Raw genomic sequence first — 23,004 nt, 5'->3', positions numbered from 1 at the left:
CCCCGGCTGCCGCCGCCGCCATTGCAAAATAAAAAAGTAAAGTAAAAAAAAAACACACACCCGTGATAGGCTACGTAACGATTTAAGTAGCCTATCACAGCTAGATTTCCAAAGTCAGCCGTGATAAGCTACGTAAATCATCACGTAGCCTATCACGGGTGACTTTGAAAAAAAAAAAGCGCGTACGCAAATGGCGGCAGCCCATGGGCGCCGCCATTTGCGTTCCTTATTTTGGCACGTCTAGTCTACGTTAAGATTTACGTAGGTTACGGCGAAAATAAGGGAATGCTATTTGCGTTGCCCTTATTTTCGCCGTAGTCTACGTAAATCTTTACATTGACTAGACATGTCAAAATAAGGAACGCAAATGGCGGTCCCCATGGGAGCCGCCATTTGCGTACACGCTTTTTTTTTTTTCCAAAGTCACCCGCGATAGGCTACGTGACGATTTACATAGCCTATCACAGCTGACTTTGGAAATCTAGCCATGATAGGCTACGTAAATCGTTACGTAGCCTATCACGGGTGTGTGAGTGTGTGTGTGTGTGTGTGTGTGTGTGTGTTTTACTTTTTTTTTCGAAGCCAGGTAGACGGGGCGCTCCTACCCGGCCTGAATTTCGCCGGCGAGGGATGGGGCGCCTCCCCCCCAGCCTGAATTTCGGCCGGGTGAGGCGAGGCGCCTCCCCCCCCTCACCTGAACTTCAGGGGGAGAACCAAAGCGCCTCCCCCCCACCGCGAAGCAAGCTTCGAGAACAGGTAAGGGACTTTCGTCCATCCCTAGAACTTTCATAGCACTTCAAAATCAATGCCTTTCAATGGAAAGCACTTCATAAATTCAGCTACTAGTCATAAAGGGTAGAGAAATCAAGTGATGCACATGCAGGCTTTCACATTACCACTCAACTGTTTGTGCGGGATGGATATAATTTTCCCTCAGACAGTCAGGGCTGACCTAGAGTCTACCCTTTGCAAGTTGTTGTCAGCATGAAGTCTGGCACATTAAAAAGAGATCCACTAAACATGCTCAGTCCAACAGTCAGTGAACCTTCAGTATCCATATGCAAATGATTAAGCATGAACATCTATGTGAGAGTAAGCGACACCAGAAACAGTAGGATTTGCTTCTCAGTAAAGGTGCTCAGAATTAGGCGACATGTATCAGGTTATGCAACAGAACAAGTATGAATTGTCTTTGGATTTTAGAAGAGAATTTCTTCTGAAATTCAACTCAAGAAAGAAATACTAAATATTTTGTCCCCCTTTTGTTTTCCTTCCAGCCTGATCCCATTGTTGTGCACTCCCCACTTCGTAGGGATGTCAGAGAATTCCACCACGGATCTCAGTGAGGCCGAATGCCAGTGCATTCAGCCCCCTGAAATCCGTGGTGAAACAAAGCCCCCGCCCCCCAACCCACAAAAGGCGCGAAAAATGGAGCACTTACCTGCTGCCATCCGTGCTGACTTGCGAATGGCGGCTGCCATGAGGCCGCCATTCACTTCTTCATCATAGCCGTGATAGGCTATGTAAGTATTTACGTAGCCTATCACGGCAAGCCAAAAAAAAACCAAACAGCGTATGCAAATGGCAGCGGCTGTGGCGGCTGCCATTTGCGTTCCCTATTTTTTGCCATTTTAGCCTACGTAAATATTTACATAGGCTATTACAGTAAACAAAAGGGGAACACAAATAGCGTAGTGGGTGCCATTTGCATTCCTTTTTTTCACCATTTTAGCATACATAACTATTTCCGTAAGCTATTACGGCAGAAAAAAAGGAACGCAAATAGAGCCCACTACGCTATTTGCGTTCCCCTTTTTTTCGCCATAATAGCCTACGTAAATATTTACATAGGCTAAAATGACGAAACATAGGGAATGCAAATGGCGGCCACCGTAGCCACCGCCATTTGCGTACGCTTTTTTTGGGGGGCTTGCCATGATAGGCTACGTAAATACTTACGTAGCCTATCACGGCAGCTTCACAGGACGCAAATGGCGGCCGCTACAGTGGCTGCCATTTGCGTCCGCAGCAGCCTGTCCACGGCCAGAACTCCAGCTGCGGATGGCCCTGGCCAGCAGCTCCGCGGAATCCAGGGAGGATTCCGGGGGGAGGGTCGGAGCACCTCCCCCCACCGCAAATCCAAGCTGCAAAAAAGTAAGTGACTTTCGTACATTCCTACCGGATTGTAATGCAAATTTTTTATGCAACTTTTTATGCAATTTTTTTGCGTAGCCTATCACGGCCAAAAACAGGGATGCAAATGGCGTAGCAGACGCCATTTGCGGCCGTAAAGCTGGTTGATCAGCCTAAATGCAGCTGTAAATGGCTGCATTTAGGCTAATGAACCAGCTTTACGGCCGCAAATGGCACCCACTACGCCATTTGTGTCTAGGGGACTGACTTACACAGAGATACGGCATGGCAATGGCTGCTGGCCGTATTGACTTTCTCCAGCCCTGCGGAGCTCGCCTGGATGGATTCCGGGGGGGGGGGATGGATCGCCTCCCCCCCCATCGAGGATTCTGGGGGGAGGAACGGATCACCAACCCCCCCCAGCCGACCCCCGCAGACAGCAGGTAAGGGGATTCATACATTCCTACCACTTCCTCAACTGATGGGAAGTTCCTGGGGCAGCACAGCTATTTAAGAGCTTGTTGTCTTTGGCTAGGGATGTACGAAAGTCACTTACCTTTTCGCAGGGGTGCTTCGCGGTGGGGGGGAGGCGCTTCACTTCTCCCCCCAAAGTTCAGGCGAGGGGGGGGAGCCGTCATGCCTCGCCCGGCCAAAATTCAGGCTGGGGGGGGAGGCTTCCCGCCTCACCCGGCCGAAATTCAGGCTGGGGAGAAGCGCCCCGTCTCCCCGGCCGCGAAACAAAGTCTAAAAAATAAAAACACGTGATAGGCTATGTAATGATTAACGTAGCCTATCACGGCTAGATTTCCAAAGTCAGCCATGATAGGCTATGTAAATCGTTACGTAGCCTATCACGCGTGACTTTGGGGGGGGAAAAGCGCGTACGCAAATGGCGGCGGCCTATGGGCGCCACCATTTGCGTTCCTTATTTGGTCCCGGTAGTCTACGTAAAGATTTACGTAGACTACAGCGTAGTCTACGTAAATCTTTACGTAGACTACCGGGACCAAATAAGGAATGCAAATGGTGGCGCCCTATGGGCGCCGCCATTTCCGTACATGCTTTTTTTTTTTTCAAAGTCACCCGTGATAGGCTACATAATGATTTACATAGCCTATCACGGCTGACTGGAAATCTAGCCGTGATAGGCTACGTTAATCGTTATGTAGCCTATCACGGGGTTTTTGTTTTTTTCTTACACTTTGTAATGGTGGTGGCAGCAGCCGGTCGGAAGACCGGCTGCCACCCCCGCCCCCAACGAAAGGCCGATGAACCGCCGCTGGGATCCGCCGCCGGGAGGGACATTCGCCAAAGGTAAGTCCCATCCCGGGGGGGGCGGGGGGGCAGAGAATTTCACCACTGATTTCGGGGGGCCGAATGCATTGGCGCTTAGCCCCCCGAAGATTTGGGGAGAAATTCTCCGCCATCCCTATCTTTGGCTCAGAGAGCACTAAAAACTTATGGTCTTTTGTAATATTTGCCTTATTCATAAATATACAAATAAGGTTCTACACCCCAAGGTGCCTTTGGTGAGCTCACAGCTCTGTTTTTCTTCCAAATGGCATTCCCCCCCCCCCAACATTCATACACATCTGTTCTTCCCCTCCTCAGGTCGGGGTTCCACTGAGTAACTAATTCAAACATAGCTTCTCCAGTCTATCTCCTAACCATTATCACCCATCATTTGACCATAATGGGTTATTAACCAGCAGTCTGCCTAACAAAAGAATGGTTAGCCAAGTTACAGGATGTTTTTTTAAAGTTCCCTCAATGCACATAGGTGGGGGCAACTGAACTGGCCTCCTTTGTAAATTTATTTGCAAAGCTGCATGCATGCATGTATGAACCAGTCCCTCTGACTCTCTACCACAACTACTAAATTTGGTATCTGATTTTGTTCTTAATAAAACGATAATTTTTACAGCATGACAATACTGTAGGAAGTTCTGCCTTGTTTCTCTTTCCCAGCCAATCAGGAGCAAATCCAAGGCATAATGGAAAGAGGATCTTGGGCAAATTCACATTTCATTTCCTGTGTACTTAGGAGGGGGGGAACCCAGCTGTGAATTTATTGACGCTCCCCTAAGGAGCTGTGGAGCAGTAAATTCCACCTTCATGGAGCCTGCTAATTAGGCATTTATTTAACTTTGTTGCTTTTTTTAATGACTCGCTGCTGCTGTTTGAAGTTCGCTGTCTATTATTTGTAATAAAAACCTCTGTCACTTTTTCGCCTCATTATTCCTAACAAATAGTGCATTTCGCAGCCCTCTCTCTTTCTCTCTTTCTCCCCCCCCCCCCACTACAGCTCCCAGACTTTCAAAGACCAGCTGTTATCATTTTGTGGACGGAGTGCTTTTCGGAGTGCTTCTGAGAAACTTCTGTTGTGGACTCAGGCACAGCAGGGGTTGCTGAATAAAATATCAGCCCTTCAAAAGGGAATTAAGGCAAAAAAGAAAAGCCGCCAGAAAAAGGAGGTGGTGGTAGGGATGGGGGAGAATTTCTCCCCGAAACTTCGGGGGGCCGAGTGCCAACATGTTCGGCCCCCCGAAGTAGTTTCAGGGAGAAATTCTCCGCACCCCCCTGCCCCCCGCACCCCCCCCAGGACGGGACTTACCTTTCCCGAATGTCCCTCCCGGCGGCGGGTCCCGGCAGCGGTTCGTCAGGTCATCGACAGGGGCAGAGGCGGCAGCCGGTCTTTCGACCGGCTGCTGCCACCGCCATTCCAATAAAAGTAAAAAAAAGAAAACGCCCCCGTGATAGGCTACGTGACAATTAACGTAGCCTATCACGGCTAGATTTGCAAAGATTACGTAGACTACGGCGAAAATAAGGGCAACGCTATTTGCGTTGCCCTTATTTTCGCTGTAGTCTACGTAAAGATTTACGTAGACTACAGCGACCAAATAAGGAACACGAATGGCGGCTCCCTATGGGGGCCGCCATTTGCATACACGCTTTTTTTTTAAAAAAAAGTCACCCATGATAGGCTACGTGACGATTAACGTAGCCTATCACGGCTGACTTTGCAGATCTAGCCATGATAGGCTACGTTAATCGTCACGTAGCCTATCACGGGGGCGCTTTGTTTTTTTTTTAACTTTTTATTTTGCGGCCGGGCAAGGCGAGGTGCCTCCTCCCCGGCCTGAATTTCGGCTGGGCGAGGCGGGAAGCCTCTCCCCTGGCCTGAATTTCGGCTGGGCGAGGCAGGAAGCCTCCCCCCCCAGCCTGAACTTTGGGGGGAGCAGTGAAGCGCCTCCCCCCCACCGCCAAGCAAGCTGCGAGACCAGGTAAGTGGCTTTCGTGCACTCCTAGGTGAGAGGCGGCCAAAGCTGCAGCTCCCTCCTTCCCAGCCAGCAGTTTGATAGAGGGAGCCCTTAAAAGCCTCTGAGCCAAATGAATTTTTACCTCAAAGTAAGTCCTGTGAAAATCAGTGGCCTTTACTTCCTTGTAAACTTGATAGGACTACGCTGTTAAGTCTATAGCTTTTCTTTAGGACTCTTCAAAAAAGGCTTATTATCTACTCTCCAGCAGGAGCCTCAGATCTTCCTCTTCCTGCTGCTGCTGCTGCTGCTGTTTCCTTCAGGGCCAGACTAGTGGAGGGTGTGTGTTCCTTTCTCAGAGCAAGGAAGTTGTGCAGCCAGCCATTACAATTGCCAATGGGCAGAAGGCTAAACACTAGGGGTGTACGGATTCCCCACTGTCTGTTCCGGTGGGGAATCCGTGGGGGGGAGGTGATCCATTACTCCCCCCCGGAATCCTCCAGAGCGGTTCTGCTCTGCTCGGATTCTGGCGGGGGGGGGGACTGGCTTGGGGGCACTTACCTTCCCTCCTGCCAGCCAGAGCTATTCGCCTCCTCCCTGTCCCTGCCCATTGCCATGTCTTTTTTTTTAAAAAAAAGCGATCTTGAGGATGTGCCCATAGACTTACATGCAAATAGAGTCATGAATCTTGCATATAAGTCTATGCATCCATAGGCTTATATGCAAGATTCACCACTCTATTTTGCATATAAGTCTATGGGCACATCCTGCCGATCGCATGTGCCCATAGACTTATATGCAAAATAGAGTCATGAATCTTGCGTATACGCCTATGGACACATAGACTTATACGCAAGATTCATTACTCTATTTGTGTATAAGTCTATGGGCACATCCTCCCAATTGCCTTTTCTTTTCTTTTTTTAAGACATGGCAATCGGCAGGGACAGGGAGGAGGCGAACGGCTCTGGCTAGCAAGAAGCAGCCGAGTGCTGTTCTGCGTCCAGTCCTCCTGGATTGGAGGTAAGTGGTCCCGATCTGCTGCAGATTCCTGAGGCCAGATTCCAAAGAATCCAGCCTCATTTGAATCTGCAGTGGATTTCTCTGACATCCCTACTAAACACTCATTCCCCCACCAACTAGGATTACCACAGATGCCCAGTGCCTAAATCAACCAACAGCTGAAGCAAGCTTCCCATTCCAATGTATCTTCATTAGGAATGTATGAGAAATTTGTTTCAGATCATTTCTTATCAGAATTTACCCACGTCACACCTTCCAGACTGAACAAATGGAATCTGCGGTCAAAGTTCATATATTTCTGACTCGAGTCAGAAAGACCTTCGAGAGGGAATTCGGAGAAGTTTGGCAAGCTCAGGTTTTGCTGATTCACATGTCCCTAATCTTCATACCATGAAAAGCTTTCATACTGTAATATCTACTGGTTAAATAGCTGGCAAAGATAATATGACTTTGCCCATCAGAGAGGGGTGGAGTGGCAGATGTCAGGGGTGTTTCTGAGCGCAGGGAGTGGGATAGCGGTTCAGATTCTGAAGGAGAACCATTAAAACATGGGGGAGGTGTTTTCCCAGGCTAGTCCAGATATGAGTAGGCCTGCTTCTCAGGTTACAAATGTACAGATGGCTGAGCTTGAGGGGCCCTCCTCACACACCCACACCCGTGAGAGGCAGCCAACAGGAGGTTGACCTAATACATGCCAGGCGTAGGCACAGAGCAAAGAGAGAGAAGGCAGAGGCAGAACTTAAGACGGTCTACCCAACTGGCCCTGAGTGAGAAGCTGTGCTTAGAGGCCTCACAAGAAGAGAGGGACCTCCCCACCTTAAGTTAGGCTAGAGAGACTACCTCCCTCTTCAAATGGTGGGCAACTCTCATAAATTACATTTGGATCCCCTGAAAGTATTCCTTGTAGATGGAGAGTTTCTCTGAGAATTTGCATCTGTATGACCCTGTGAAGTAATGGATTAAAAGCTGTAGACTGAAGCCTCTCGTCTGTGTATGTTTAGGCATTGAAGTGAAGTGCGGGGCTAAGGGAATCTTGACAGCAGCAGAGGAAATCCTAACTTCTAGGATTATGGAGAACAGTCCCCCCCATGAACTCATACTTTTCCCTGCTCCTCCCCACTGAGGGAAGACTCCTTCCCCATGATCCTCATACCTGGAACTGCCTCCCAGGAGACATGTGTGATGCCACCTCTCAGGAACATAAGACATCTATGCTGGATCAGACCAAGGGTCCATCTAGTACAGTATTCTGTTCACACAGTGGCCAACCAGTCGTCGACCGGGAACCCACAAGCAGGACATGAGTGCAACAGCACCCTTCCACCCCTGTTCCTCAGTGACTGGTGTACATAGGCATACTGCCCCTGATTCTGGGGGTAGCATAGAACCATCAGGGCTAGTAGCTATTGATAGCCTTCTCCTCCAGGAATTTCTCTAGCCTCCTTTTAAAGCCACCCAAATTGGTGGCTGCCACTACATCTTGTGGTAGTGAATTCCATAGTTTAACTATGCACCGTGTGAAGGACTTGCTCTTGTCTGTCCTGAATCTCCCACCAGTCAGCTTCATGGGATGGGCATGAGTTCTAGTGTTATGAGAGAGGGAGAAAAAAGTCTCCCTATCCACTTTCTGCACACCATGCATGATTTTGTACACTTCGATCTTGTCTCCCCTTATTCGCCTTTTTGCAAGCTAAAAAATCCCAGCTGTTGTAACCTTCCCCTTATAGGGGAGTTGCTCCAGCCCCTTGATCATTTTAGTTGTCTTCTGTCCAATCTCTTTCAAAACCCACATTTTTCCTGAAACAACCCGTGCAACTTAAGCACATGTGTGATGTGCCTGAATTGCTTATTCTTTCCCTGTTTCCCTGGTTTTCCCTCCCCTCCCCTTCCCTGGCTCCCCTGTTGTGAATTTTAGATTATAGCTATGCCCCCAGGAGCTTATGAAGTGCCATGTGCACTGATGGTGCTGCTATATGAAGCCTAATTGAACCTGGCACCTTTGGCATGCAAAGCATACGCTCCACCACTGAGCTGAGCACCCTCCCTCTTCAAAGGCACAGCCACCCTGTTCCCTGGACAGACAGGGCTTGAGGCACTTGGACTTGGGACCTTTTGCAGCCCACGCTTTTCCTTCCCTGCCTTCCTTATCAGCTAGTGATTTGTGCAGCTTGGGTCACCGCATCTGAAAGTAACATCAGCTGAGAGATAAAGGTCTTGAGCGTCTGCCATACGCAATTTAAGGGACAATCCTATGCACGTTGAGACAGAAGAAAGGCTTACAACTCCCAGCATGCCCCAGCCAGCCATGTCAGCTGGGGCATGCTGGGAGTTGTAGGCCTTTTTTTCTGTCTCAACGTGCATAGGATTGCACCTCTATAGAACCATAGTGTTGGAAGGGAACTTGGAGGTCTAGATCAATCTCCTATTCAATATCAGATGCCTCTACACTACAGCATCCCTGAAAGATAACCACTGAATCTCTGCTTGTATACCCCCAGCAAATGAGAGCCCCTCCCCTCCCAAGGCAGTCTGTTCCACTGGTGGATACTTACAGTTACAAAGTTTCTCCTAATGTTTAGCTAAAATCTGCTCCCCTGCAGGCTACACTTATTGTTCTAACAGGGGGAGCAAACAGGAGTTGGCCAGGGGAGCTGCAGTGGCGGAAGAGACAAAGGAGACAAAGGCAAAGAGGTAAGTGGGCTAGAGGAAGCCCAGAGGACTGTCCATTTCCTGCTGAGTGGCTGTGAGCTCACCAGGTGCCCCTGAGAGCTTCAACTAATTGGAGGATGGGGTGGCCTGAGTACTTCCAGCAGCTGAGTGGGCAGGAAGCTTCAGTCTGTTTCCCGCCTCCCAGCTGAGCAGAGCAGAGGAAGCTGCTCCAGCTGGTCTTGGGACTACAGAAGAGAGCAAGCTCCCAGAGAGCGAGAGACCAGAGCGAGGAAACAGGGGGAGCAAACAGGAGTTGGTCAGGGGAGTTCAGCAGGGGAGGTCAAGGGGGAGGCCCCTAACATTTACAATGTTTTTTATTTGTCTTGTTACACATACTTCCATACCAGTGGGACTCTGTTTTTAACCAGCAGTGAGTAGAGGACCAGGCACAGGCTACTCTAGAACAACCAGGAAGCTAAACACAAAAAGGGAAAAGAGACTATGGAAGGACAAGACTCTCCAGTGGTGGTGACCTGCAAGGTGTGTGCCATGTTTGTTTTCTTGCCTGAGAACAACATGGCCTACGTGTGCAACAAGTGCAAGTTGATCACGCTGCTGGAAGAAAAAGTAAGAGGACTGGAGCGGCGACTGTCGACCCTCCAGGGAATAAGAGAACACATTCTTGGACAGAATGGTGGAACTACAGCAGCAAAGTTAGAAGAGCAACAGCAAGTTGCAGCAGAAGAGGAAACTGCTGAGGTGAGGAAAAATGCAGTAGAGGATACTCCTTGGAAAAGGGTGACAGTTGGGAGCAGAAGAACTAGAAGACACTCGGCACCAGTGGAGACAGTGGAACTAGGGAACCATTTCCAGGTACTTGAGGATGAGACTGGAGGACAACCTGCAGAGGAAGAATTACAGGGGAACCTGCATGAGAATGAGCAAGAGGCTGAAGGTCAGCCAAGTAGAGGTGATGAAACTAGGGATGTCAGAGAATTCCACGACGGATCTCGGTGAGGCCGAATGCCAGTGCATTCGGCCCCCCGAAATCCATCGCAGAACGGCCTGCCACACACCCCCGCCCCTCGTGGATCCCCTCCGGGACGAGACTTACCTGGGGTGGATGTTTCGGACGGCGGCGGCTCCAGCAGCTGCTTCGGCAGTGGTGGCAGCGGCTGGTCTTCTGACCAGCTGCCGCCACTGCCATTTGCAGTTTGTGTCCCCCCCCCATAGACATGATAGGCTACGTAAAGACTTACATAGCCTATCACGTCTGGGTAAGGAAAAAAACGCGTACGCAAATGGCGACGGCTACGGCCGCCACCATTTGCATTCCTTATTTTTCGCCGTCTTAGTCTACGTCAATATTTATGTAGACTAAGACGAAGACAAGAAAGGGGAACACAAATAGTGCCCAGTACGCTATTTGTGTTCCCCTTTCTTTTCTTCGTCTTAGTCTACATAAATATTTACGTAGACTAAGACAGTGAAAAATAAGGAATGCAAATGGCGGCGGCTGTAGCCGCTGCCATTTGCATATGCTTTTTTTTTTTTTTTTTTTACCCAGAGCCCTCTACAGATGGAAATCCAGCTGCAGACGGCCCTGGCCTGGGCCTGGCCAGCTGCTCCACAGAGCTGCCGCGGAGCATAGCCGGCCGTCAAGGATTCCGGGGGGAGGCCCAGATCGCCTCCCTCCCCATCGAGGATTCCGGGGGGAGGGACAGAACGCCTCCCCCCCCACACCATGAACAGAATCCGCGAAAAGGTAAGTGACTTTCGTACATCCCTAAATGAAACCAAGGCCTACAGCTACAAGAAGAGAAGAGTAGTAGTAGGAGACTCCTTGCTGCGTGGGATCGAAACCGAAGTATGTCGCGAAGACTCGTGGATTCGCCAGATATGCTGTCTTCTGGGAGGATGGATTAGAGATGTGACTGAAGGGTTGCCTGCACTCATAAAGCCCACTGACAGGTATCCCTTTCTTCTCATCCATGTGGGAACAAATGATACCGCCAAGCGGAGCCACGAAGAACTCACGTCAGACTTTGAAGCTTTGGGAAGGAAACTCAAGAACTTTGGGGCCCAGATAGTTTTCTCATCCATCTTTCCAGTAGTTAGAAGAGGGATAGAAAGGGAAAGAAAAATACTCCTGTTGAATGACTGGCTAGGTGGTGCCGATGAGAGAGATTTGGATTCTGGGATCACGGGCTATACTTCCTGGAAGATGAAATGTTGGCAAGGGATGGGTTGCACCTCATAAAGGCTGGGAAGAATATGTTTGGCCACAGCATGAAGAGCTTTATCAGGAGGCTTTTAAACTGAATGCTATGGGGAAGGGAGACTTAAAGTTGGGGGTAACAACGGATGAAGGCTCATGCACCGTAATGGAGAGAACAGCTCTAACAGTGCCCAATAATAGCCTTCAAAAACATGTAGGAAGAAAGCCAGACTCTGAAGCACATGGTTTTCATTGTCTATATACTAATGCCCAGAGTATGGGAAAAAAACATAACGAACTTGAACTCTTAATACAGGAAGGACACATTATGCCTTGATGGGTGTAACTGAGACTTGGTGGGATGACTCTCCTGACTGGAATACAGTGACTGAGGATATAACTTGTTCAAAAACAACCGGGGGAACAGAAAGGGAGGTTGGGTTGCCCTATATGTTAAAAATACACATCTCTGCACAGAAATACAGGAGGATGAGCTTGGTAGCCCCATCGAGAGCATCTGGGTTAAAATAAATGGAGCAAAGAATAAAGTGAACCTGGTGGTCGGAGTCTACTACCGGCCACCCAATCAAGGAGAAGCTGAGGATGAAACTTCTGAAAAGCAATTTATTTAGTTATTTAGTTATTTATTTATTTATTTATTTCTATACCACCCAATAGCCGAAGCACTCTGAGCGGCCGAAGCTCTCTGGGCGGAATAGTCAATGTTTCAAGGAAGCATGATGTAGTAGTAATGGGGGACTTCCATTTCCCCGATATTTGCTGGGAGACAAATTCTGCAAAACATGGCCCCTCCAGGAAATTCCTGACTTGTGTGGCAGATAACTTCCTGCTACAGAAAGTTGAAGTAGGAACTAGAGGATCGGCTATCCTTGACTTGATCCTAACCAAGAGAAGACAATTTAGTGGGTAAAGTAGCAGTTATAGGACCTCTGGGGGAAAGTGACTGTGTTATACTTGAGTTCATGGTTCTAAAGGAAGCAAAAGCAAGTGTAGTCAAACCCGTACCCTGGATTTTAGGAAAGCTGATTTTAATAAACTCAGAACAATGATAAGTAAGGTCCCATGGCAAGCGACTCTAACGAGAAAAGGAGTCCAAGATGGGTGGGAGTTTTTAAAAAAGGAAATTCTAAAGGCACAATTACAAACAATTCCAACAAGAAAAAAAAGGTGGAAGACAACAGAAGAAGCCAATGTGGCTTCACAAAAAGCTTAGAGATGACCTGAAAACAAAAGTACACATATAGGCAGTGGAAAGAAGGCCAAGCAACAAAGGAAGAGTACAGGCAGGTAGCACAGAATTGCAGGGATGGCGTCAGGAAGGCTAAAGCTGAGAACAAGCTGAAGTTAGCGAGGGATGCTAAAAGCAAAAAAAAAAAAAAAAAAGCTTTCTTCAGCTACATGCATAGTAAAAGACAGAGGAAGGAAATGGTGGTTCAGCTATTAAATAAGGATGGCAAAATGATAACAGATGATAAAGATAAGGCAGAGGTGCTCAATTCCTACTTTGGCTCAGTCTTCTCCCAAAAGAGGGTCTATGTCCCCCCTGGCAATGGCAAAGTACAGGCTGAAGGGGCAGGATTGCAGCTTAAGATCGATAGGCATATGGTCAAGGAACACCTAATTACTTTGAATGAGTTCAAATCTCCAGGGCCAGATAAACTGCACCCTAGAGTAATAAAGGAACTGGCAGAAGGACTCCAGAACCACTGTCTATTCTCTGAGAAATCATGGAGGATCGGGGAAGTGCCAGATGACTGGAGGAGGGCTAATGTTGTCCCTATCTTCAAAAAGGGTAAAAAGGAGGAACCTGGAAACTACAGACCAGTCACTCTGACATCAGTCCCTGGGAACATTCTGGAGCAGATGATAAAGCAATCCATCTGTAAGCACCTTGAAAACAATGCAGTGATTACTTGAAGCCAACATGGATTTGTCAAGAACAAATCCTGCCAGATGAATCTGATCTCATTTTTTGATCAAGTAACCTCCCTTGTGGACTATGGGAATGCTGTGGACATCATATACCTCGACTTCAGCAACGCTTTCAACAAAGTGCCCCATGATATCATGATGAGCAAACTACCTCCAAGTGAAGTGAGCTAGATGAAACAACGATCTGGTGGATCCACAGTTGGCTACAGAATCGGACTCAAAGAGTGCTTATCAATGGGACCTCCTCAAACTGGGGAGAGGTAACGAGTGGGGTACCGCAGGGCTCAGTCCTGGGCCCAGTGCTCTTCAACATTTTTATTAATGACTTGGAGGAGGAGGTGCAGGGAATGCTGATCAAATTTGCAGATGACACAAAATTGGGCGGGATAGCTAATGCCTTGGAAGACAGAAACAAAATTCAAAGTGATCTTGATAGACTGGAGCACTGGGCAGAAAACAACAAAATGACATTCCATAGGGATAAATGCCAAGTTCTGCACCTAGGAAAAAGAAACCAAATGCACAGTTACAAGATGGGGGATACATGGCTCAACAACACTACAAGCGAGAAAGATCTTGGAATTGTTGTAAATCGCAAGCTGAATATGAGCCAACAATGTGATGCGGCTGCAAAAAAAGGCAAATGCTCTTTTGGGCTGCATTAATAGAAGCATAGCTTCCAAATCCTGGGAAGTACTAGTTCCCCTCTATTCAGCACTGGTTAGGCCTCATCTGGAGTACTGTGTCCAGTTCTGGGCACCGCACTTTAAGAAGGATGCAGAGAAGCTGGAGAGGGTTCAGAGGAGGGCAACAGAGATGATCAGGGTACTGGAAACAAAGCCCTATTTAAGAGAGACGGAAAGAACTGGGCATGTTTAGCCTTGAGAAGAGAAGTCTGAGGGGAGATATGATCGCTGTCTTCAAGTACTTGAAAGGTTGCCACAGAGAGGAAGGCCAGGCTCTCTTCTCGATCATTCCAGAGTGCAGGTCACAGAATAATGGGCTCAAGTTACAGGAAGCCAGATTCTGACTGAACATCAGGAAAAACGTCCTGACTGTTAGAGCAATACAATGGAACCAATTACCTAGGGAGGTAGTGGGCTCTCCCACACTGGAGGCTTTCAAGATGAGGCTGGGCAGACATCTGTCGGGGATGCTCTGACTTGGATTCCTGCATTGAGCAGGGGGTTGGACTCGATGGTCTTGTAGGCCCCTTCCAGCCCTACTATTCTACAATTCTACGATTCTACGTTTCTAGTTCTGCCCACTGGAGGAACTATAGTCCAAATGAAATGAGCATAACAAGAAAGAAAGAAAGAAAGAAAGAAAGAAAGAAAGAAAGAAAGAAAGAAAGAAAGAAAAGACACACAGTCTTCTCCATAATCTGCAACCCAAGTGAGAAAAGGCTTTCAGAAGGACCAAGAAACTTTCCAGTGCCAGGCAGAACAAGGATAGGACCATTTTACAAGCTGAATATTTTTGGCTGAGAAGACTGAGCAGACATCCTTTGGGGATGTTTTATGCCTAGGAAGAACCTCTCTCACTATAGAAGTTAGAATACGTTAGGGATGTACGAAACACTTACCTTATTCCACGCCGGGGCATCCATGGTGGTGGGGAGGTGCTCCGTCCCTCTCCCCGGAATCCTCCCTGGCCAGCTCTGTTCCGCAGCAGCTCCACAGAAACCACCGGCTGCAGCCGGGCTGCTGCGGCCACAAATGGCAGCCATCATAGCAGCTGCCATTTGCGTCCTTGCAGGCAGCCATGATAGGCTACTTAATTATTTACGTAGCCTAACATGGGAAAAAGCAGGGACGCAAATGCCCTAGTGGCCACCATTTGCATCCCTGCTCTTTCCCGTGATAGGCTACTTAAATACTTACATAGCCTATCACAGCTGCCTGCCAGCATGCAAATGTCGGCCGCTACGACGGCCACCATTTGCAGCCACAGCAGCCCGGCAGTGACCAGCCGGGAGACCAGCTGGAACCGCCACCACCAGAGCCACATCCACCCCAGGTAAGCTCCATCCCGGGGGGATTCTGCAGGGTTGCGGTGGGCAGGAGGCCGTTCCGCCATGGATTCTCTGACATCCCTAGAGTACATGACCTCTCATCACTTTCTTACCTGTGATATTTTTAGCAGAGGAAGCAGCAGCATTTAGTAGTACAGCTCCCATGTACATTTGCAATTAACATACATCATGTTCTCTCATTTTACACCTCATAGGAATTTTACATTTAGGCTAGGCTGGCTTGTCAATTCAAGATACAGACGCAAATCTAGTGCAAACGCTGGACAGGTGCTGTGCCTAAGAAAATTCACAGGGGCCATCCCATTTAGCCCAATGAACAGCTTTCCAAAAGTCATCCATAAGTAGGGACATGAGAAAGTAGTCATCATGCTAGACATGCAACCCGATTGCCATTTTCACCATGATTTCCCTATTCGCATAAGCAATGCATGAAAGCACTAGAATCTTCAGGCAACTGTTTTAGCAACAGAAACTCAAAACTATATGGCTCAGCAGCATCCAAATACTCATTTAGATTAGAGCAAGACGTACTAGCAAGCATTTCTATTTAGGGCAGAGGTGCATGACCTCTTTGACCATGAGGACAGGATCAGATTGTGACGGGGGGCTGCACATGCATGTAGGGATGTAGGAAAGTGACTTACCTTTCGCGGATTATGTTGATGGTGGGGGGGGAGGCGTTCCATCCCTCCCCCCAGAATCCTGGCCGGGGGGGGAGGCGCTCCGTTCCTCCCCCCGGAATCCTTGAATGGCTGGCTGTGCTCCGTGGCAACTCTGCGGAGCAGCTGGCCAGGCCAGAGCCATCCGCAGCCAGATTTCTGGCCACGGAGGGCTCTGGGTAAAAAAAAACAACAACAACTGTGTATGCAAATGGCGGCGGCTATGGCCGCCGCCATTTGCATTCCTTCTTTTTGGCCGTCTTAATCTACGTAAATATTTACGTAGACTATGACAGCGAAAATCAAGGGAAACGCAAATAGCATAGCGGGTGCTATTTGCGTCCCTTTTTCATTCACCGTTTTAGCCTACGTAAATCTTTACGTAGGCTAAAACGGCAAATCAAAAGGGGACGCAAATAGCACCCGCTACGCTATTTGCGTTCCCCTTTATTTTCGCCGTCATAGTCTACATAAATATTTACGTAGATTAAGATGGTAAAAAGTACGCAAGTGGCGGCGGCCGTAGCCGCCACCATTTGCGTATGCGTTTTTTTTTAACCCACCCAACCATGATAGGCTACGTAAAGATTTACGTAGCCTATCACATCTTTTTTTTCTTTTTTTTAAACCTAGCCATGATAGGCTACATAAATCTTTACATAGCCTATCACTTCTTCTTTCTTTTTTTTACACATAAGCCTGGAAATGGTGGCGGCGGCAGCCAGTCGGAAGACCAGCTGGCGCCGGCGCTGCCTCCAACGCTGCTTCCGCCTCCGGAGCTGCCGCCACCCGGAAGATCCACCCCAGGTGAGTCTCATCCCAGGGGGGATCTGCAGGGGGGCGGGGGGGCAGGCCATTCCTCCACGGAGTTCGAGGGGCCGAATGCACTGGCATTCGGCTTCACCGAGATCCGTGGCGGAATTCTCTGACATCCCTACATGCGTGCCACACACAAATCTGGGCTTCTCTTGCTAGCACTAGCTAAAGAAGCCCTTCACTTATCTCCAGACTCTCATCAGAAATTGTGGATAAGGAAGGGATTACCTTGCTACTGCTAGCACAGAAACCCCCGGGCAGTTGTGCCACAATTCTTGTAGCAACAGATGAACATGATCTAGGGATGTGTGAATCAGCAAAACTTGAGCTTGCCAAAGTTCTCTGAATTCCCCTCTTGAAGCTCGTTCCAACTCAATTCCGTATCAGATTGCAATGTTTGTTTTTTCTTTTCACATGAAAATCTGTGCCCATTTTTGCTCATATTTTTCAAAAAGTATGCATCAATTGTGCGCATCTTTGAAATGTATGCATTCTTCTCGCATTGATTATAGTGTATTTGTGAGCATTTTTTCATGCACATTTTTCAAATGTATGCATTCTGTCAAATGCATTTTTGAGAGTCTGCTAATTACATTGCAAGCTTGGCAATGTATGGACTTGGACCACAGATTGTATTCAAGACAGTATTTAGTCCAGAAGCTGCGTATCAGGTAAATCCTCATCAAAAACAAACAAAATTCTCATACATCCCCAAGGTGGTCTGGTGGCCTGCCGCCAGAAACTGCTTGACAGGCAGCATGAGGCCCATGGGCCACATGTTTTGCACCCCTGATGTAGGAGATTGTGTAGGTAGAAATCAAGAACAAGCACCTTCCTTGATTCTGGGTCTTTATTAAGGAGTGTTAGCCTGTTCACATTTTGGTGTTTTCCAATATTTCCTTAGTCCTAGCAGAGCCAATGCAACAGAGAGAGCTCCCACTGCAATTAAAAGTGCTCGCTCCCATTCTTTCGACATTATTGGACTAGTCCAATGGGAACCTGCAAGAGAAGATAGTCAGTTACCGACTTCCATAGGATTATTTGTTGACTTTTCTTAACTAGCCATAGCCAAGAATAAGCAGGCTTCTTTTATGCATCAGCTTGCAACCTTCTCACATAGTTCAGCATACCACACCCCACTACTATGCTCCATACTTAGCAGCTTTACTCACTCAACTTGTACTTCACATCAAGAGTAAAGATACAAGGGTAGATCTGCACCTGCATTCTTGCCCACCCAGGATGCATAGAGGATATGCCACAGATAGCTGGTGGACTCCAGACCTCATGAGAGGCATCCATTTTCTGGAGCAAAACTCCTTTAAATTAAAAACTCATCTGTACAGGCCTAGTCAACAACACTGTCGTTGAAGTCTTGCTGCTTAGAAAAATCAAGCCCATATGCCTTATTATAGAGCTTTTTGCTCAAGATAATGCCTTCCAGCCTGCTATTTCTCCATTAAAGAGAGATTTAAAAAAAAAACCTAAACAGAAATTATTCCTTAGCTCTGAATCCACGCAAGATCTCCACCATTTTCAGCATACTGAAAATTTAGGTCTATACTAGAATACAAAGCCAACGCCCACCCAAAGGCAGTTAGTAGGTGATGCCCTAGGGCAGGGGAAGGCAGAAAGTAGATCTCCAGATGTTTGGGACTTCAGCTCCCAGCATTCCAAACCATTAGTTATGGTGGTAGGGGCTTCTGAGAGTTGAAGCCCAAAGCATCTAGAGATCTAACTTCTGCCCACCCCTGCCCTGAGGCTGCAAGGTTTGGGGGCAGGGATGTACAAAATACTTACTTCCAGGTTTTGGGGGGCATCCCCGGGGGGGGAGGCGATCCGTCCCTCCCCCTGGAATCCTGCCCGGCTGGCTCCACTCTGCGGTGAGTCCGCAGAGCCACTGGCCGGGCCCGTCTGCAGCCGGACTTCTGTCCGCTGCTGGGTAGGGATGGTGGAGAATTTCTCCCCGAAACTTTGGGGGGCCGAGCGCCAATGTGTTCGGCCCCCCGAACAAGTTTCGGGGAGAAATTCTCCACACACACCCCACCCCCGCACCCCCCCTGGGACAGGACTTACCTTTGCCGAATGTCCCTCCCGGCAGCAGATCCGGCCGGTGGTTCGGCGGGTGTTCATACGGGGCGGGAGCAGCAGCCGGTCTTTCGACTGGCTGCCGCCACCGCCATTGCAATCAAAGGAAAAAAAACAAAAACGCCCCCGTGATAGGCTACGTGACGATTTACGTAGCCTATCACGGCTGACTTTGCAAATCTAGCCATGATAGGCTACGTTAATCGTCACGTAGCCTATCACGGGGGCGGTTTGTTTTTGTTTTTTTAAACTTTGGAGTTCGCGGCCGGGCGAGGCAGGAAGCCTCCTCCCCGGCCTGTATTTCGGCTGGGCGAGGCGGGAAGCCTCCCCCCCCCGGCCTGAACTTCGCGGGGGGAGCAGCGAAGAGCCTCCCCCCCCACCGCGAACAAGCTTCGATGACAGGTAAGTGACTTTCGTCCACCCCTACTGCTGTGCTGCGACTGCAAATGGCATCTGGCATAGGGGACACCATTTGCATCCCTGCTTTAGCCATGATAGACTACTAAATATTTAGATAGCCTATCAAAGCAAAGAGCAGGGACGCAAATGGCGTCCGCTACTCTGGACGCCATTTGAGGCCACAGACCAGAGCAGCGGATGGCAGCGGACAGACTGGCCAGCAGCAGGTAGGGTCTGTCCTGGAGGGATTTCAGGGGGTGGCAAGGGGTAGTCCGTTCCACCACGGACTCTGGGGAGCCAGATTCTAAAGAATCTGGCCTCATTGGAGTCCATGGCGGATTTCTCCGCCATCCCTAGTTGGCGGGGGAGTAGAACCTGATGCTTCAACATATTCCATGGAAAGAACAGACCTGTTATGCTTGACAGGTTCATGTTCGATAGCCACATCTCCTTACCTTTCTGCTCAACATGGTTCGGTGCTTTACTCATCTGGAAGTCTACCGGTCCTTCTGCTGTCACCAGACTCCTTGGAGTTTCTTGTAAGGCCTGGTTCTTAGGTGTTCTCCTAGCTATTTGAGGAAAAAAGTTAGGACATACGCAAGCGTCCCTGCCCATGTATTCATTTCATATCCTATTTCTTTAGTCTTCCATTCCTTTTAGTTCTCAGCTACCATTGAGGCAATCCGGTGAGCTTTTCATGAACAACTACATTTTCAGACAATTCCTAGCTGTCTGGGACCCTCTGGATCTTGAATATGGATGTTATACTTAGGGTGCAATCCTATTACTTCCATGGCTGATGCTTGTAAGCATCTGAACTCAGAGGCTTACAAACATCCAGTGCAGAGAGGGAGGAGCGGCAAAGGAAATCATTGTCTCTGCTGTTCCTCCTACTCTGCATTTTTGCTGGACTAGCTTTTTCACCCATCTAGCTGGGACATGTCAGAGAGGGAGGGAAGGAGGCTGGAGAGGCCTTCAGATAGCTCAGATCCCAGCATCTCCAGTCCCCTCCCACCAAAACTCCCTCTTTCCCCCCTTTCTGAGGTCGCTTTTGTGACCTTGGAGATGCAGCCAGCACAGTTCTTTCTGCACCAGCTGCAAGGGAGAGGGAGGGAGCACAGATTCCTGGTTCTAAGGTTAGAGCACCATGTCTGACTTTGGATCCAGGAATCCAAAGTATCCCATGTGCCCCCCCCAATGCTGTCAAGGGACTATAAGATTGCTCCTCCCAGTATCTTCCCACTACTCAGGCTACAAGCCATTGGAGGTTTGTTTAGTTCTTCATCTGGTAGAAGGTACCAAGTACCATGAACATTTTCAGAGCAGGATATTCCCCAGAACATGATACTCTCCACATTTATGCCCCTCTGGTTAGGGAACCTAAAGCTTACTTGTCCTCTTCAACCATATTTAGCAGAAATATGGACCAGACCACAACATATCTACAGTCTTGTTGCAAAGTTAAGTCAACTCATGTCTAAAACACTGTGTTGAGTTGGCAAGACTGGACTTGATCACAATCTTTCAAAAGGCCCAGCCACATATTCAGAACAGTTTTCGTTTACCTCCCCAATGAGAAATTTCCCATCAAGTAGTGCCTCCCAGAAAGGTGCAATCAAGCAGAAGTTATCAGATCACTAGCCTGAAGAAAGGCTATATACACAAGTTGGCAGAACAATGGTGATTTATTTGGAAGCCGAACCCTAAACATTTTCACAGTGCCTCATTAAGTAAAGTTTGGGGGAAGTGGTGAGGAAGTTTAGCTAATAAGAGGAAAGATAAGAAAAATTTTAGTTAATTACTAAATTACTTTTCAAGAAGAGGAAAAAAAATCATGTACTTTGTGTCTGTATCAGCCCATTAGGGTATGTGGGCTGAAAAGATAACCAAATAGAAATTATTATGGTTCTCAGGACCAAGTAGTTCAGACTATAAAGGAAACAGTTTAAGTGTCTCTTGTAAGTAGTGAACATGTTGCTATCCAGTTCAATGGGCTCTGAAGTTTGTCAGGAGCTTTATTTTCTCAGAAGATCCAATTTGCTTGACCATCTCCTCATCCCTGCTTCAGCACCAACTGTTCCTAATTAATTACCACCATTAAACTAGGGATGTACGAATCCCTTACCTGGTTCCGGTCAGGGCATCCACTGGGGGCGGGGAGGCACTCCGTCCCTGCCCCTGGAATCCTCGACGGGGGGGGAGGCGCTCCGGTCCTCCCCCCTGAAATCCTGCCCAGCCGGTTCTGCTCCACAGCGGCTCCACGGAGCAGCCAGCCAGGGCCGTCCACAGCCGGACTTCCGGCCGCGGACAGGCTGCTGCAGATGCAAATGGCGGCTCCCATAGCAGCCGCCATTTGCATCCTTCCAGGCTGCCATGATAGGCTATGTAAATACTTACATAGCCTATCACGGTATGCCCCCCCAAAAAAAACGGCATACGCAAATGGCAGCAGCTACAGCGGCCACCATTTGCGTTCCCTATTTTTTGCCGTTCTACCCTACGTAAATATTTACGTAGGCAATTACAGTGGGAAAAAAAGGGAACAGCAAATAGCACAGTGGGCACTATTTGTGTTTCTTTCTTTTTTTCACCGTAAAAGCCTACGTAAATATTTACGTAGAATAAAACGGCAGGGGGAAAAAGAACGCAAATAGCACCCACTATGATATTTGCGGTTCCCTTTCTTTTTTCATCGTAATTGCCTACGTAAATATTTACGTAGGCTAGAATGGCAAAAAATAGGGAATGCAAATGGCGGCCGCCGTAGCCGCTGCCATTTGCGTACGCTGGTGTTTTTTTGGGGGGGGGTAGCCGTGATAGGCTACGTAAATTCTTACATAGCCTATCACAGCTGCAAGGACAGCAATGGCAGCCACAGCAGCCCGGCCATGGCCAGCCAGGAGACCAGCTGCCGGCGCCGCCACCAAATCCGCCGCCGCCACCAAATCTGCCGCACCTGCGCCAGGTAAGTTCCATTCCATTCAGGGGGGGCAGGAGGCCATTCTGCCACAGATTCTGGGGGAATCTGGATTCTTTAGAATCCGGCCTCACTGGAAACTGTGGCAGAATTCTCTGCCATTCCTACATTAAACTACTAAAGGACAAATTGCATTGTTATGAGACCAAGAAGCTCTTCTCTCTAGAGAAGAGTGACCCTGGACTTAATCCTCAGTGGTGCTGCTCAGGACCTAGTGTGAGATTAATGTTGTTTAATCAGCTGGAAACAGTGACCATTGTACTATCAAATTCAAGTAGAAAGTTGCCAAGGAACTCCAACTGTCACAATTAACTGCAAAAGAGGACACTTCTCTAAAAGAAAGGAACTGGTCAAAGCTAAGCTGAAAGGGATAGTGAGGAGGGTCACATCTCCAAAAAGCTTGAGGAGGGTCACATCTCCAAAAAGCAATGAGGAGGGTCACATCTCCAAAAAGCTCCAAAAAGCTATTATTGAGGACAATAATAGAAGCTCAATTGGAATATACACTGCAGATCAGGGATGGAAGCACTAAGTCCAAGAGATCAGCATGATTAACAAGCAGTGTCAAGGAAACTATTAGAGCAAAAAGGTTTCCTTCAGAAAATGCAAGTCTTTCCCAAATGAGAAGGGGAAAAAAACCCAATCCTAAATAAAGGGAATGCAAATATTGGGTGCAAAAATAGATTCTGAAAGGCATAGTCAACAATATTAATACTAACAATAAAAAATTAAATACATCATAAGCAGGAAACCTACTAGGAAGGCAGCTTTATCCAACTGGGGCCTTCCACATG

General features: G+C 48.2%; 1 protein-coding gene across 1 annotated transcript in view; it reads right to left on the bottom strand.

Moving 5' to 3' along the window:
* Positions 1 to 17,585: 17,585 nt before the first annotated feature.
* LOC146349610 (zona pellucida sperm-binding protein 4-like) overlaps positions 17,586 to 23,004 on the bottom strand; it is a 43,651-nt gene continuing 38,232 nt past the window's right edge. The window contains exons 11-12 of the mRNA XM_084841674.1: positions 19,689 to 19,802; positions 17,586 to 17,745 (exon numbers count right to left, since the gene is read on the bottom strand). Of these exons, the coding sequence (XP_084697800.1) occupies positions 17,600 to 17,745; positions 19,689 to 19,802 (260 nt within the window). The 3' untranslated portion in view covers positions 17,586 to 17,599. The remainder of the gene's footprint in view (positions 17,746 to 19,688; positions 19,803 to 23,004) is intronic.

Source organism: Heloderma suspectum, chromosome 3, assembly GCF_057233095.1.
Source record: "Heloderma suspectum isolate Gila_16-S chromosome 3, 16-S_ref, whole genome shotgun sequence".
In the NCBI taxonomy this organism is placed as follows: domain Eukaryota; kingdom Metazoa; phylum Chordata; class Lepidosauria; order Squamata; family Helodermatidae; genus Heloderma; species Heloderma suspectum.
This window is presented reverse-complemented; position numbering and strand designations above follow the sequence as displayed.